The 16,483-nt window shown below is 49.2% G+C and overlaps 1 protein-coding gene across 4 annotated transcripts; it reads right to left on the reverse strand.

Moving 5' to 3' along the window:
* Positions 1-310: 310 nt before the first annotated feature.
* GET1 (guided entry of tail-anchored proteins factor 1) lies at positions 311-16,204 on the reverse strand. 4 transcript variants are annotated; one of them, XM_023238728.2, is made up of 5 exons: positions 16,004-16,204; positions 6,572-6,737; positions 5,155-5,222; positions 2,599-2,713; positions 311-1,306 (listed from the first exon to the last, which is right to left on the reverse strand). In XM_023238728.2, exons 1-5 carry the CDS (start codon positions 16,103-16,105, stop codon positions 1,233-1,235), a joined length of 525 nt encoding a protein of 174 aa, XP_023094496.1. In that variant the 5' UTR covers positions 16,106-16,204; the 3' UTR covers positions 311-1,232. The 4 variants fall into 4 exon arrangements, with proteins under 4 accessions (XP_023094496.1, XP_023094498.1, XP_023094497.1 ...); XM_023238730.2 differs by lacking the exon at positions 16,004-16,204 and adding an exon at positions 14,156-14,174; XM_023238729.2 differs by lacking the exon at positions 16,004-16,204 and adding an exon at positions 10,984-11,125.
* Between the last annotated feature and the right edge of the window lie 279 nt (positions 16,205-16,483).

The following is a 16,483-nucleotide window of genomic DNA, read 5'->3' on the forward strand; positions in this document are numbered from 1 at the left end:
CTTTCTGAGAAAAGCTAAGTCAGCCCGGGGCTGGGAAGTCTGAAGGAACGAGAAGGGGAACCTGACCCCGACTCTGGAGACACACACTAGAGCGTTCTGGCACTTTGCCTTTTCCCGGCACAATTGGTAGCTTCGCAGGTCATTAGGGGACTCGGGAATACAAATACTACCTTTTAAAAACCGGTGACAGGATTTAGTTTTAAGGTGCAGTGGCCAACTGAGTTAACAGTCAAAGCCCTCTGTCACCTGTCACATTTACAAACTGGTCATAGCAAGTTAAGTAACCATAAGGAAGGAAAAGTCACACAAGCCCTTGCAAAACTTTTAATTATAAAAAAGTGTTTTACACGGAGAAACTAGACTCATCGTGATCGTTTCACAGTGTGTACAAATACCAATCACTATGTTGTACTCATGAAACTAACACATTATGTGTCAATTATAATTCAAAAAAAAGAGCAACAGTAAAAAAGAAGTGTTTTTAAAAATGTATACACTCAAATTAATTTAATCAGAATTCCCAGTTTGTTTGTTCCATTCTACAGAGCATAAATATTAAATGCTTAGAAAACACACTTCATTTGAAATGCTTTAAATACAAAACATACAATTCAAGCATAAAACAATGCATTATGATCTCATGAATACATTACAAAACACAGTGATGAAAAATCAACAGCTTCAGATACGTAGATAATACTACACAAAGGCTTGCCCAACACGTGACATTTCAACACAGGAAGGGAAAAAACACAAGCAATGTCAGTTAGTGTTACTCTTAGCAGTACTACACGAGATTCCAAATTCCACTGGCGGTATTAAAGTTAAATTGCTTTCTAATCTGGGTCAAGAATAGCACAAAGTCTTTAGAGTACTTAAGTTAGAAAACCGACTTCCCATTGGCAAAACATGACCTTTAAAATACGCCAACAGGGCAGACCCCGAGTCACAGCGTGTGGACGCCCACGCCACACCCTTCTCCCGACAAACGTGCGGCTCTGCTGGCCGGGGCACTCGCCTGAGAGACCAGAGACCGGCCGTCTGGCTCAACGACAAGTGCACAAGATCAGGCCTCTCGTATCTCACATAAGATCCAAGAACAAACACATTCAACAAAAAAACCTAACCTGTGTGCTTCTGTTTCCTTTAAAAAAAAAAAAAAGTATCAGGTGTTTAACCTATAAGGGAAAATCCACTGTTGACAAGCGTCTCAGCTGGACTCGTCTGGTCTCTCAGCTGAAAGGGTGCAGCACAATAGCCACGACTTTGTTACAGACTAAAATCCAACAGGTGATTCCAACACCACCTAGAAACCAAGAAATTCAACATCAGAGAGCATGCCAACGGTTCTGCCCGTATTTCCGGCCTCTGCTACCTTTAATTTACCGGAATCCAATTCTTTCTCAGCAGTGCTAGGCTACGAAAAACTCAGACTGTGTCTCCTGGATTCAAACTCATCAGACCTGATTCACAGGCTGCCTCCTTCATTCAGTAAGAATCACACGAACTGGCAATGATGCGAATTTCTTTCCTGCCAGAGAGGTGTGTTGTTATTTATGACATTAATAAATTAGAAAACCACCCTGTAAGACTATTTGTTTTTCCTTCTCAAAATACTGTTATAAACTAGGCCATGTCTACCCTTGCCGTTCGTGCCCAGGTGATGACGCAGCAATAGGAAAGCAGGCTGCAAGAGTGCCCGTGGCCCCCGAGATGCCGGGGCCTCGTGCTCTCCTGCTCAGCAGCCCTGAGAGCCCACCAGCAGTGCCCACAAGGCTGGGGGGAGAAGAGGGGCAGAGGGAGAAGGATGCGGTGAAATTGGAATCCTTGGGAACAGTTATTCTTTTTCACTCAGTAAATTACTTCCAGCGTGATCACAAAACACAACCAAAGGCTGGCGGGCAAGGATGCACGGTGCATAACCAGACTACGACAGTAAAAAATTAGGACCTAAACAAATATCTTTAACAGAGAAATTAATGAAGAGCAGTTTTTTGAAATTCCTTAAAAAGTCTACTGATACGGGAAAGGGTTTACAATATAAAGTAAAAGGGGATATAAAGTTACATGTACCAGACGACTTTAATTGTATAAAACAAATAGAAAATAAGACTGGAAAAACATACCACAAAGTTAAGAGAAGTTATCTATAGCCCATGAGATGGTTTTAAAATTGTTCTTGTATTTCTCATCATTAATGATATGTACTGCTTTTAACATCCCAAGGATGTTACCTTTCAAAAATAAAAGAACAGCCAATAGCAGTAAATGCTGGAGAAATGCCAAGCGTGAGGAACGAAGAGAGGTCACAGAATCTAGGGACTAGAGATGGGCGTTTCAATGAACAGGGTATCAAACTCAAGGAGTGGACCTCGACTCTGTAAGCAGACTGGACAGAGAACTCTAGCACTCCTACCGAACATGCCGGTGACGCTGGCCACGGCAGGTAACTTCTCTAGGCCTGTTTCTTCACCGCGAGCCTGCTGTGAGGCCCAGACACCAAGAACTGCTCACTAGTGAATGGACGAGGTGGGGGTTACTTCACCTCGTACCCCACATGTCCATATTCTTCCCCTGGGATTTCCAGAAAACTCTTACCTGCTACTCTGGTAGGAAATGCTACCAGGCGGTCTAGTGGAGTTATCCATTTACTCGGTACCACGGCCACAGGGACAGAGTAGTATTTCCAAATGAGCGACACCATCAGGGCAGCCTGCAAAGACACTGCCGGTGAGCGGACAACCTGCCAGTGACACAACCAATAACCAAGAAAGACGAGAAACGCGCAAACATACTAAGGAAACTCTCCAAACCGATGAGGTCAAGCCCTATCAATCAGTCCTCGCGGGAAACAGACCCAGACGCACAGCCACTAATTTCCGCTGGCGGCACCCTGAAATAGTGTCTAATTAGAGACTCGTCCACAGGACATTGGCACGCACTGCTGCCAAGTGGGGCAGCCTTCTGTGAGCTGGCATTTTACTGTTTTAATATGAATAACAAATATGCACTATTAAATTAGCTGATAAATCAACCCGGGTCCCGCATAATGAAGGGGTTCTTTCCTCATGGAGCATCTCCTTTAAGTAGCCAGACTATGATAAACACACCTTATTAGTGACAAAAGTGATCTCACGCCTCTGTGATCCTTGGAAAGCCAGTCGATCTCCCACCCACGGTGCTGGCCTCTACGCGTGGAGGGAGCCCAGGGAGTCTACACAGTAGGCAGTGAAGCAGCATCCCTTCAGTTGTCCTCACCCATTTCGTGGCTTTGAATCAGCCACTCAAATGAGCGACCATAAAAGAGGGAATCTGGCTCGATTCCTGCCCTTGGGAAACCAGCCAGTGTCACAGTGACAATGCCTTGGGGTGATACTTAAATGTACCCAGACAACCTGGGCTGTGTGGGGCGGGCCCAAATCCCTTCCCCAGTGAGGACCACGTGTAGCGTCGAAACCCAGAGGTCACTGAAGGCAGCCGCTCATGTGTGCGCAGCACATCCGTGACCTCAGAGTATCGCAGCAGAAGCAGGGGTTCCGCAGGAACCTTCCGACCCCAGACAGGAAAGCTGGGAATCAATGTGCTGGACTTTAACGAGAACAGCAGGCCACCCCCCCCCCCCCCGCCCCGGAGAGCGGGCAGTCACTTCCACGTCCACACACCACAAAACAGCCAGCGACCCAAACTGGCACTCTCACAAAATACGCTCTCTAGGGGTGCCTGGGTGGCTCAGTCGGTTAAGCGTGGGACTTCGGCTCAGGTCATGATCTCACAGGTTGTGGGTTCGAGCCCCGCGTCGGGCTCTGTGCTGACAGCTCGGAGGCTGGATCCTGCTTCGGATTCTGTGTCTCCCTCTCTCTCTGCCCCTCCCCTGCTCATGCTCTGTCTCTCTGTCTCAAAAATAAATAAAACATTTTTTAAAAAAATTAAAAAAAAACAAAAAACAAAACGCTGTCTAAATAAGCTTCTCTCCTTCCCCCACACGCTCCCCAAACTGCATTGGAATAAAGGCAGTAGGAAAGAGCTCCAGGGAAGCCACTTCAGCATTCATATGCTGAAAACCTCAACGTCTCACAGTTCCAACCGTCTCACAGTTCCAACCGAGGCTTTCTCGGAGCCCTCGCGCACCACTGGTGGGAACACAGCCGGTGCAGCCGCTGCGAAACAGTATGGAGGTTCCTCAAAACATGAAACACACAATTACCGTAGAATTCCATTAAACATAGAATTCCACTTCTGGGTATTTGCCCAAAGGAAACGAAAACACTAATTTGAAATACTATACAGCCATCCTTATGTTTACTGCGGCATTACTTACATTAGCCAAGATACGGAAGCAAAATGTCCAGTGACAGATGAGTGGATAAAGAGGAGGTGGAGACAGACACACACACACACACACACACACACACACACACACACACACACACACACACTGGAATACTACTCAGCCATTAAAAAGGATGAGATCTTGGGGCGCCTGGGTGTCTCAGTCGGTTAAGCGTCCGACTCTTGGTTTCGTCTCAGGTCATGATTTCATGGTATTGTGAGTTCAAGCCCCGTGTCAGACTCTGCGCTGGCGGCACAGAGCCCGCTAGGGATTCTGTGTCTCCCTCTCTCTCTGCCCCTCTCCCGCTCGTGCTGTCTCTGTCTCTCTCAAAATAAATAAATAAACTTAAAAAAAAGAAAAATAAAAAGATGAGATCTTGCCATTTGCAACAACATGGACGAACCTAGAGAATACAGTGCTGTGTGAAGTAAGTCAGACAGAGAAAGACAAATACCATATCATTTCGCTCACATGTGGAATCTAAAAAAACAAGATGAATAAACACAAAAACTAGGACCTAAATAAATTTTTAAAAAAGCAGATGGCGAGCACCAAGTAACACAGAAAACTGTTGATTCATTATGCTGTGCACCTGAAACTAACACTGTATGTCGTACTTCAACTCAAAGAGAGAGAGAAAGGCTTTCTTCTAGTCTAACTTATAAATCCACAGCGCTCGGTTCCATGCTGGCAGGATGACGCAGCACAGCGGCCGAGAGTGGAAAAGCCTGAATTCTCACACCTGGACTCTGGGGGCTGCAGAGTTCTGGAGGACAGTCTGGTACCAATTTTAAGGACCCCAGGTGACACAATAGGGCACTTACTTGCAATACATAGAAGGCAACACTTATAACCCATTTTATCTTGGCCAATTGGGCTGTCCGAGCTTTCACTGAAAGGAAAACAAGGATGAAATCATTATTATCAGTCCTGAAAAATGAAGAAAATACTCAAAGTACACAGATGTGTCATTTTCATTTTATAAAATGTTTTCTAATTCAGCGTATTTAGAAATTATAAACCAGACAGGTGCCTGGGTGGCTCAGTCAGTTAGACATCCGATTCTGGACTTCGGCTCAGGTCATGATCTGGTGGCTCATGAGTTCGAGCCCCAAGTTGGGCTCGGTGCTGACAGCTCAGAGCCTGGAGCCTACTTCGGATCCTGTGTCTCCCTCTCTCTCTCTGCCCCTCCCCGACTTGTGTGTGTGTGCGCGCTCTCTCTCTCTCATAAATAAACATTGAAAAAAAAAAAGAAAATATAAAACAGAATTTCTTAAAAGCCACACATTATGCCAGTCATTAAAATAGAATCACACACAGGGGCGCCTGGGTGGTTCAGTCGGTTAAGCGGCCAACTTCGGCTCAGGTCATGATCTCACACAGTCAGTGAGTTCAAGCCCTGCATCGAGCTCTGTGTTGACAGCTCAGAGCCTGGAGCCTGCTTTCGATTCTGTGTCTCCCTCTCTCTCTGTCCCTCCCCCACTCATGCTCTGTCTCTCTCTGTCTCAAAAATAAAGAAACGTTAAAAAAAAAAAAATTTTTTAAAGAAATAGAATCACACACAAATTATAAGATTTGAAGCTTTAATTGTGAAGATGCTTAAAACTATCCATCTACATCAGAGATTCCTTTTATAGTGCACTTATCACTCACCAAGAGGACTATATTTGCTCCCCAGGCCTCCCTGTCTACACAGCACACTAACCCAGAAGTGGAAACCTGGCTAGTCCTGGGCCTGGGTGGGCCCTTCCATATGTCTTACGAGCCATGGAGACAGCTCTCTCACCCAGAACATGGGTGAAAAACGTCTTCATCACAGGAGACTGCTAGGGGTGGTGGCAAAAGTAGCAGTGAACAAGACCAAACCCCGACCCTGAAGTCTATACTGGGGTAAGGACACTGCTGGGCATTTTTGAGAGTATTCACAAAAGCCCGTGGGAATCCAGGATGACATTTTTTCAGGCTTGTCTCAAAATGTATTGAATTTGAAAATGTCTACCTACAGAAAACGAAGAAAAACTCAGACGATGTTAGTTGTTTCTGTGTTTAGGAAGCAAAGGTTCACAGGCAAGTAAGGAGAAAGTAATAATGATCACTGGGTTTCTTCCAGACAACCTAAAAGCTCCTTTCAACATTTAGAACATCGAAGAATCAAAACATATATTCTACGAATCTTTATATAAAAACTTCCCCATTAATCAGCTCTCGTAAAGCTTTCCACACTACAACTGAAACCAGTACCGTGAGTTTTAAGCTTATCCGTCATCTTGTTGATCTTTCTCTCCAGCCTGGCATATCTGGCGAATTCGTCCATCATGTTGACGGTGGAGAGTTCTTGCTTCATACCCTGGATCTCCGCTCTCATCTGCGACTCCTGCTCGGCGTCCTTCTGCAGCACCCTGGACATCTGGCGGGGCGGACAGCGGGGATCAGCGCCTTTCCACGGGGTACACCTTCTCCCCCACCTCCTCCACCACTCCACTGAGGTCTCTTCCAGCGGGGCGCGCTGCCCCTTACCTACATAGCCAGCCTCGGCTGCCTGGTCCTCCTGCCCCCACAACCACCACAAAGACAAAAACTCCCTCTGATGTGGACCATTATTCACATTCTACGTTTCCTTTTGCAGATATGCTCATGGATCGCTCCGGTGCAAATGGACGTATCTTTCACTCTAACCACAAAACTGTGATTACAAAATGAAAACCAATTCCAGTTGCCACTCGGGTGACAAGGAGCACACATCCTCTTAGGTAGGCAGAGGAAGGTGGGCGTAGGGGGCCAGTGAGGAGGGCGTGGCCCAGCAGGAGGAGGGCACTCCCACAGAGGGGCACCATGGCAAGGGGGTCAGAGCCAAGCACAGTGCTACAGGGGTCTCCAAGAAAGGGCGGCCTGGCATTAGAGGGAGCGCAGGAGTCACACAGGATACAGGCTGGGAGCACCCAGCCAAACACAGAGACAGAGCCCAAGAGGGGCTGGCCGGCATGGGGGATGGGGGGAGCAGGCATTGTGGGGGGCAGGCACGGGGTGGGGGGAGCAGGCCTGGGGGGCAGCCTGGGGGATGGGGGGAGCAGGCATGGGGGAGCAGGCACAGGGGTGAGGGGGAGCACAGGCACGGAGGAGGGTAGGGGGAGCAGGCCTGGGGGATGGGGGGGCAGGCACAGGGGCTGAGGGGGAGTAGGCATGGGGGAACAGGCATGGGGGGTGGGGGGGGAGCAGGCAGCAGTGAGGATGGGAGTTACAAAGCCTTAATCAAATACAGCAGACATAATGAAAATAATGGGAGCCGGTTTTCTGACTGTCAGAAAAGGGGATTAGAAATACGGATCTGGAAAAGAATAGAATGAATCCTGCAGTGTTGAATTAGAATTGGAGGCATATGGGTGTGAACTTGTGATTTTCCGCAGATGGAGATATACAGATGTAAAGGTTTGTGAAGGGGCACCTCCGACAGCCAGACCCCCATCGCTCACATGCACCGTCCCCAGATACCTGCGCATGCACACACACAACTGCAGGGACACTCGCTCCCACCCCAGGACCAGGGAGCAGCGGCCACCAGGTGGCGCTGGGCAGCGGCCAGGACAAGTACAGATCCCCTGACAGCAAGGGTGGAGTGAGACCCAACCACAGCGCAGGTCTGGGGCGGGGAAGGACTGAGAAACCCTGGAGCACCCACCCCAAGCGGAGAGTGAACACCCCTAAATCAAAGTCCACAGCGCCAGAAGACCTGCAATGAGAACACGGCATCCCTTCTGCGACATCAGACAAGGATGTTCCAAGAAGGCCATCGGGCGAACTCACTGCCCTTGCCCTATTCAGAAATGTCAGCCCTGCAAGCCCAGGAAAGACGGAGAATCCTTCCAGACTGAAGAGGCGTGACAAGTATGTGCAACGCATGGTACTGACCAGGATCCTTTTGCTGCAAAGGACCTCACTTGGGAGGAGTGAAAACAGGAACGAGAGATCAGGAAGGTCCCTGATGGTTGTGTTGTGGACAAGCCACCTGTTTATACACTAGTGCATCCAGGAATGCAGGGGCGCAGGTTGACAGCTTAATTTCAAATGTTTCAGGAAACAATATTGGTTCCTTGCACTGTATGCGTAACTTTCCTGCATGTTTGTTACAAAATTTTTAAAAGCTTGATTAAAAAAAAAGATGAGGGGCACCTGGGTGGCTCAGTCGGCTGAGCCTCCGACTTCGGCTCAGGTCATGATCTCACAGCTTGTGAGCCCCGCGTCAGGCTCTGTGCTGACAGCTCGGGAGCCTGGATCCTGCTTTGGATTCTGTGTGCCTCTCTTGCTCTGCTCCTCCCCTGCTCATGCTCGCTCACTCGCTCTCTCTCTCAAGAATAAATAAAACATTAAAAAAATATTTTTTTTTCTTAAAGACTAAAGAGGAGCACCCAGATGGCTCAGTCTGTTAAGCATCCAACTCTTGATTTTGGCTCAGGTCACGATCTCATGGTTGGTAAGTTGGAGCCCCTCGTCAGGCTCTGCTCTGACAATGCAGAGCCTTGTTGGGATTCTCTCTCTCCTGGTCTCTGCCCCTCCCCTGCTGGCATTGTCTGTCTCAAAATAAATAAATAAACTTAAAAAAAAAAGAAAGAAGATAACGTATGACGTGTACTGGCACATAGCACGCGCACAATGAGTCGGTCCCTCCGGCTTAGGCTCCCCTCTGCACAACAGGGCAACTCTTCAGAAAGAGACCGGGAAGCCATGTCCCCGTCACGGGTCTCCCCCGGCGCCCGCGCAAGTGCCGGGTCCTGGGACCCCCTCTGAGATGGCAACCTCCAGTGCCTGCGCAATGAAGTCCTTCTCGTGGGGACACGAGAGGTCTCTCAAGGGCACCTGAACAAAGCAGTGTGTTTGCTACCGCACATCTTCCTGCAGGCCTCATGCCAAGAGTAGCTCTGTCTTCACCCCCTCTGCCCTCGCCTGGCCCCTACCCAACCCCCTAACTAAAGGACAGATATACTCCAACCTGATCCACTCTGGAGATGAAAATAGGACAAATTTTCTTAAGAAAGTCACAGAATCCTCTTTAAGAGCAAAGAGTCTATGGATGTTTAAACTTAACACATCAAGAAATGGGCAAGAAGTAGACTTTTTGAGTGAAAGAGATCCACAAAACTCATCAAATTGCCCACCTACCTAGAAAACGTCAATTTCACTAAATGCAAATTACACATCAATAAACCTCACTTTTAAAACTAGATTTTCAAGGGGCACCTGGGTGGCTCAGTTGGTTGGGCGTCCCACTTTGGCTCAGGTCATGATCTCGTGGTTTGTGGGTTCAAGCCCCGCATCGGGCTCTGTGCTGTCGGTTCAGAGCCCGGAGCCTGCTTCGGATTCTGTCTCCCTCTCTCTCTGCCCCTCCCCTGCTCATGCTGCCTCTTTCTGTCTCTCAAAAAATGAATAAACGTTAAAAAAAAAATTTTTTTTAAACTAGATTTTCAAGAGAAGAAACAGAAGCACAAACACATTACTTAGCAATATACAGAACACACAAGAAAATTACAAACCGAGAAGGCCAAAGGTGTTTACTCAGCACTCGGTGAGCGAGGGTGGGAAAATGAGCTTGGGGAGAAGTGAAGAGTTTTGTGGTTAAATTAGACAACTGCAGTGCTTGGGGGGGGGGGGGGGGGAACGGATAAATGACAGCTGCAAGTATACAGAACTATTCGAAAGTGTTTAAATTTGCAAATATGTACCCACATTAATCCAAGACCTCCCTATAAGTGACAACTAAAACATTCTAGAATTATGAATTGAATTGTAACACTTAATGAGATTTGAATGTAAAGGTTTTGAATATTAATGTTTAAAACAAAAATAAACCTCTGTCCTCCTTATGTACTCAAAAGCACCTTCCAGGACATTAAACCTCCCACTTGACAGAAACAGATAGGCTGTGTGGGGTACAGCTTTTCAAAGACCTGGAGATGGGTCTACAAAGAATTCTCAAGCAGAAAATGAGTTATTAAGATGACAGGCAGTAGGAGAATCTTGGGAGAAGACGAGGATAGAACCGATCCTTCTCGTCACCCTCGTGCCCCAGACGCTGGCCGCCAGCCTGCATGAGCTCAGTGTCCTACCAGACTCACCCTCAGGTCCTGTCTAAGTTCCACACTCCCTTCCCAACAGACAAAATGCTAGGGCTTGAACTTGGGGTCACACCAGGTTAGACTGAAACCCCACTCTACCACTCAATGGCTGGCACCTACCTCCCTGGACCAGACCCATCTGAAAATTAATCAATGCATAATGCCATTTAAGTCCCAATGGCTCATCCCTCCTGGAACACAGGAGGCACAGGGGGAATGACATGCTGGGGTTGCCCGCTCAGATGTGTCCCTAATACAGCGACACAGTCCTCATCCTGAGAAGGGACCAAGGCCCCTTCTGCGGACCCAAAAAAGCCCAATGTGCCACGCCCGGCGGGTCAGCGCTCTCCAGTCGGGAGCCCTCCTCACAGCACAGGTCCCCCGCACGTGGACGACCCCATTCACAAGGCCGCACCTGCGCACCCAACCCCCAGCGCCCCCACAACTAATACTTGGGGGTCATCCTCACGCCTGGCCTGCAACAGGAACTCACTAGGTGACCATGCTCCTTGGAAAGGGAGAGGAGGGTCCCAGGAAGGCACCTACAGTGGCAGGTCCTGCAGTGTCTGCCCCTCGTCTCAGTGGCCTGGGCCCCTATAGGGAAACGGAGGCGGCCACTTTTTAAAGCAGAAAATGAAGGCAATTCCAAAATCATCAAGTATAAAAATGGCAGTCGGCCCCACAAACCAAGTCCCAGGGGGACAGCCTGCGCTGTGCCCGCGTCTAGGGTCAGCAAAGCGAGGACCCGTGAAGGAGGGGCTGCTCACGCCAGCGCTGAGCCCACCCTCGGCCGCGTCAATCCTGGGGCGTCTGCGCAGTGCGCCTCCCTACACCCCGCCCTCTGCCGCGTCAGTCCTGGGGCGCCTGCGCACTGCATCTCCCTACACCCCGCCCCTCACCGGTGTTCCCGGGGCGCTTGCGCAGTGCACGCAGCTCGCTGGGACGTTCACCCGGCCCAGGGCCGTCGTCAGGCTTGAGGCGCCTGCGCAGCGTGCCTCCCTACACCCGCGCAGAGTGGGCGCTCGAGGGGGCATCTTTGTCCACCTGTTCCTCTGCCTTTGGCTGAACAAAGTCCTGGATCGCCTACTATAGGAACTAGGCTCTGTCATCTATACGTCCTGTGACCAGCTTGAAGACGAGAAAGAACTCTGAGGAAATGCCAGCCAAGTCAACACCAGGGACTGGGTATCCTCATCCAGGCCCCTCCTCCGCCCCAGTGTCGAGCTGAGATCCCCTGCCAGGACCTGGCCAGGCTTTGCTAGGCAGGGGACTTGTGATACTTAAGAGATTATAGGGCCTCAACCAGCCTACCCGACTAATGGGACGGCGTGCCCCTCCTCTGCTTCCGGCTGGGTGGGAAATGCTTCGGAAACACTGTAGGGAAGGCTATAATTGGAAGTACGAGGATATGGCCCATTCCCAATTAAGCTTTCGGATTCTCCTCGGGAGGGCCTGTAATGGGCAGCCTCTAAGTGTCGTGAAAGAACAGCATTTTACCCGACCCAGGACCAAAGCATGCCTTACAGCTTTACACTGACCCTCGCCACAAACCCAGCCACCAGGCTGTACAATCTCTTCATTACTCTTCCCTGTTCTGAACACCAAAAATAAGGGCTGTACTCTGATGGGATAACTATACATCATCCTTTGAGCCTGGCTCACAACCCTGGCAAATAGCGCTACAACCAAGGGGAAACGGGTTTAAGAAAGCTAACTGGATTAAGGTCAGAGAGGCTGTACTTCCTGTGGGAAGCGGCACAGAATGTGAACACAAGTCCAAAGGCAAACCCAGGGCTCTTTCATCTACACGATGAACATCCACGGGTGCAAGCCCCAGGCACAACTAGACTGCAGCGACAACCTTTAGTGAGTGTGCACTAGCTGCAGAGCACGAGTTTGGTGGAAGCTTAGTTAAGGAGCCTGAGATGATGACAGATCTTCCTTATAGCTGCTGCCACGCCCGAAACAAACACTCCTCTTTCCCCCTCTACTAATGGGAAATTATGAACGATTCATAGAGGAGCACAAAACGAACATAGCCTCTTTGAGCAATTTAGGTTAGTTTCATATGGCTCCCATGAGAGATGAAATGGGATGGGGTACATAAGAATCCAGGTGATACTCCAAGAAAGATGGGCAAGCAACCCCCAGAATGGAAGAAAATACGTACAAATCATATACCTAATAAGTAGTTTAATCCACAATATACAAACAGCTCCTCACTCAACAAAAAACCAAATGAACAAAAAAAAAACAAACAAAAAACCATTCACTCCCTGCTGTGGGCCTACAGAGGATGCCCTTCCCTTAGGGACAGCTGCATTAAAAAGGGGAACAGGGGCGCCTGGGTGGCTCAGTCAGTTAAGCGTCCAACTTGGGCTCAGGTCATGATCTCACAGCTTGTGAGTTTGAGCCCCATGTTGGGCTCTGTGCTGACAGCTCGGAGCCTGGAGCCTGCTTCGGATTCTGTGTCTCCCTCTCTCTCTGCCCCTCCCTGCCTCACGCTCTTTCTCAAAAATAAATAAACATTAAAATACATACATATATATTTAAAGGGGACAAAGGACTTGAATCGACATTTCTCCAAAGAAGGTATACAGATGGCCAATAAGCGTATAAAATGATGTTCAACATCACTAATCATTAGGAAAATGCAAATCAAAACCACAGTCAGATGCCACCTCACATCCATTGAGGATGGCTATTATAAAAACAAAACAAAACAGAAAATAGCAAGTGTTGGAAATTGTGGAGAAATTAGAACCTTGTACATTGATGGTGACGATGCAAAATGGTGCAGCGGCTGTGGAAAACAGTTTGGCAGTTTCTCAGAAAATTGAAAATAGAATTACCACATGATCCAGAAATTCCACTTCTGGGTATTTACTCAAAAGTACTGAAAGCAGAGACTCTAACAGGTATTTGTACACCAATGTTCCAGCAGCATTATTCACAAGGGCCAAAAGGTGGAGACAATCCAAATGTCCATCAAAAGATGAATGGATAGGGGCACCTGGGTGGCTCAGTTGGTTAAGCGGCCGACTTCGGCTCAGGTCATGATCTCGCGGTCCGTGAGTTCGAGCCCCGTGTCGGGCTCTGTGCTGACAGCTCAGAGCCTGGAGCCTGTTTCAGATTCTGTGTCTCCCTCTCTCTGACCCTCCCCCGTTCATGCTCTGTCTCTCTCTGTCTCAAAAATAAATAAACGTTGGGGCGCCTGGGTGGCACAGTCGGTTAAGCGTCCGACTTCAGCCAGGTCACGATCTTGCGGTCCGTGAGTTCGAGCCCCGCGTCCGGCTCTGGGCTGATGGCTCAGAGCCTGGAGCCTGTTTCCGATTCTGTGTCTCCCTCTCTCTCTGCCCCTCCCCCGTTCATGCTCTGTCTCTCTCTGTCCCAAAAATAAATAAACGTTGAAAAAAATAATAATAAATAAATAAATAAATAAATAAACGTTAAAAAAAAAAGATGAATGGATAACCAAAATGTGGTCTATACATACAATGAAATATTATTCGGCCTTAAAAAGGAAAGAAGGTAATCCTAGCACATGCTGCAACAGAGAGAGCCTTAGAGACATTATGCTGAATGAAATAAGCCAGGCATAAAAGGGAAAATATTGCATGATTTCACCTACATGAGATAACCACAGTGGCCAAATTCATAGAGACAGAAAGTAGAACTGTGGATGCCAGGGCCAAGGTGACAGAGGACAGGGACTTACTGTTGAATGGACAAAGTTTCAGTTTAGGAGGATGGAAAAATTCTAGGTGGATAGTGGTAATGGTTGCACAACAATGTGGATTACTTCATGCCACCGAACTACACACCTAAAAATGATAAAATGGTAAATTTTATGTTATGTGTACTGTACCACAATTTTTTATTTGAAAGGAAAAAGGGGCGCCTGGGTGGCTCAGTCGGTTGAGGTCCAACTTCGGCTGAGGTCGTGATCTCACAGTTCGTGAATTTGAGCCCCACATCGGGCTCTGTGCTGATAGCTCAGAGCCTGGAGCCTGCTTCGGATTCTGTCTCCGTGTCTGTCTCTCTCTCTCTCTGCCACTCCCCTGCTCCCCAAGTGTCTCTCTCTCTCTCTAATGTAAACATTAAAAAAAAAAAAAAAAGAGATGGGCAGAGGCCAGCTCTTCAAGGGTCTTTTATGCAATGCTAAGTACTTGGGACATCATCTTAAAGACTAGGTAGCATCAGGATAGATTCTGAAGGGAGGTTGGGGGGTTAGAGAGAATTCTGTATGCCTTAGGACAATGCAGGTAGTAAAGTCCTGGCACAGAGTTTTACACAAAACAGGCACTCAGTGAATGCTGGTAGAATAAAGAAAGAAAGTAGAAATCCTGCCTAGTCTTCAATTCCACCCCCCCCCCCACCGATACACACACACACACACACCACCACCACCACCACCACCACCACCACCACCACCACCACCACCACCACCACCACCATCACCACCATCACCAATTTAAATCAGTACAGAACTGCGTTTCCGGCAATAATGCTCCAATGCTCGCACCCAGTCTCTGAGCTCTGTCAGACAGTCCCTCACTCCCGCTGTGGACATAAAGAGGGCGCCCTTCCCCAGGAAACAGCTCCCTGTTTCCCACACACACCTGACATCAAATTTGCCACCAAACCTCTCTTCGGGCTCCAACAGGCAGAGGGACAAAACTAGGAGAATCACAAACCAAGATCAGTCTCCACCCCCGCAGTCCCGAACCGGATGACACAGTGCAACCCCTTGACCCTCTGTGTCAGACTCCTCTGCTAGTAAAAGGAGACGGGATGACATTCATATCTTACAGCAGCCGTGACGACTGGACCCGAGGTTATGCACTCATGCCTACGCAAAACGCACGGCGGAGAGCTGCATTCCAGTGCCCTTTGCTCCCTTGAATACAGGAAGCATCACACAGTGCCGAGATTCTGTCTACACTGCCTCTCACCCCAAGAACGGGGGCTGCTGCACCCTGAGATCCTTCCATATGGGACCTGGAAGAGCTGGCGCTCTGGCACTACATGCACGAAAGGGCCAGGGCCTCCAGGCACTGGACCCCCAGCAGCGAGGCTGCTGGATGCCTCCAGGGACCGGGGGTTAACGGAACTAAGTGTGGCTGGCAGAGGGGCACTGAGAACTCCCAGTCTGAGGGCTGCTGCCACGTGAAAACGTGGCCAGGTGTTACCAGGTCATTCTTTTTTTTCTCCCCGAGAATCCAGATATCCGGATTTGGGAGTAAAGCCTTGCAACTTTTAGACGCTAACAACGGAAGGAAGGAGGGAAGGAGGGAAGGAGGGAAGGAAGGAAGGAAGGAAAGAAGGAAGGAAGGAAGGAGGGAGGGAGGGAGGGAGGGAAGGAAGGAAGGAAGGAAGGAAGGAAGGAAGGAAGGAAGGAAGGAAGGAAGGAAGGAAGAAAAGAAAAACCTTAAGGCGAACAGCCCAACCAAGACGCTTCTCCGGCCCTCACGCGGTTGGTCTGAGTCCCATGTGTCTACACCGGGCTCGCCGGGGACAGCGGCGGAGACCCACCGGCCCCCTGGAAGGCCAGACAGTCACTTACGAAGGAGGAGAAGGACGGGAGGAGAATCCTGAGGACATTGCACCCAAACACGAAGCTGAGCACCAGCAGCCACGCCCAGCGGTCGGCCTCCGCCGCGCTCATCCCGGAATCTCCTAGAGCTGCCGGCTCGGCTAAGGTAACTCCATGGGGACCACGCCGGCGCCCACGCCCTCGCGGGCGCCTGCGCAATGAAACGCAGCGACCTCTGAGGCGCGCCGCCGCGCCTGCGCACTGCGCCGCACTTGGCGGGGAGGCGGAGTCATCTTTTCTTCTCGGTCCGGCGAACGCTTTGCAGCATGCTTCTTGGCCTTTCGGGCTTCCGTAGTTTTCCTGCACCCTCCCCACCGTGTCCTGGCTGCAGTTTTACCGGTTCTGGTGATTCGACTGCTCCCGTCTCTAATTTTGTTGTCGCTGCGAACCACTTACGTAACGAGTACTTTCTTTAAATTGACTCGCTTTTATTCCTAGATAAATTTATTT

This window comes from Felis catus, chromosome C2, assembly GCF_018350175.1.
Source record: "Felis catus isolate Fca126 chromosome C2, F.catus_Fca126_mat1.0, whole genome shotgun sequence".
Lineage (NCBI taxonomy): Eukaryota > Metazoa > Chordata > Mammalia > Carnivora > Felidae > Felis > Felis catus.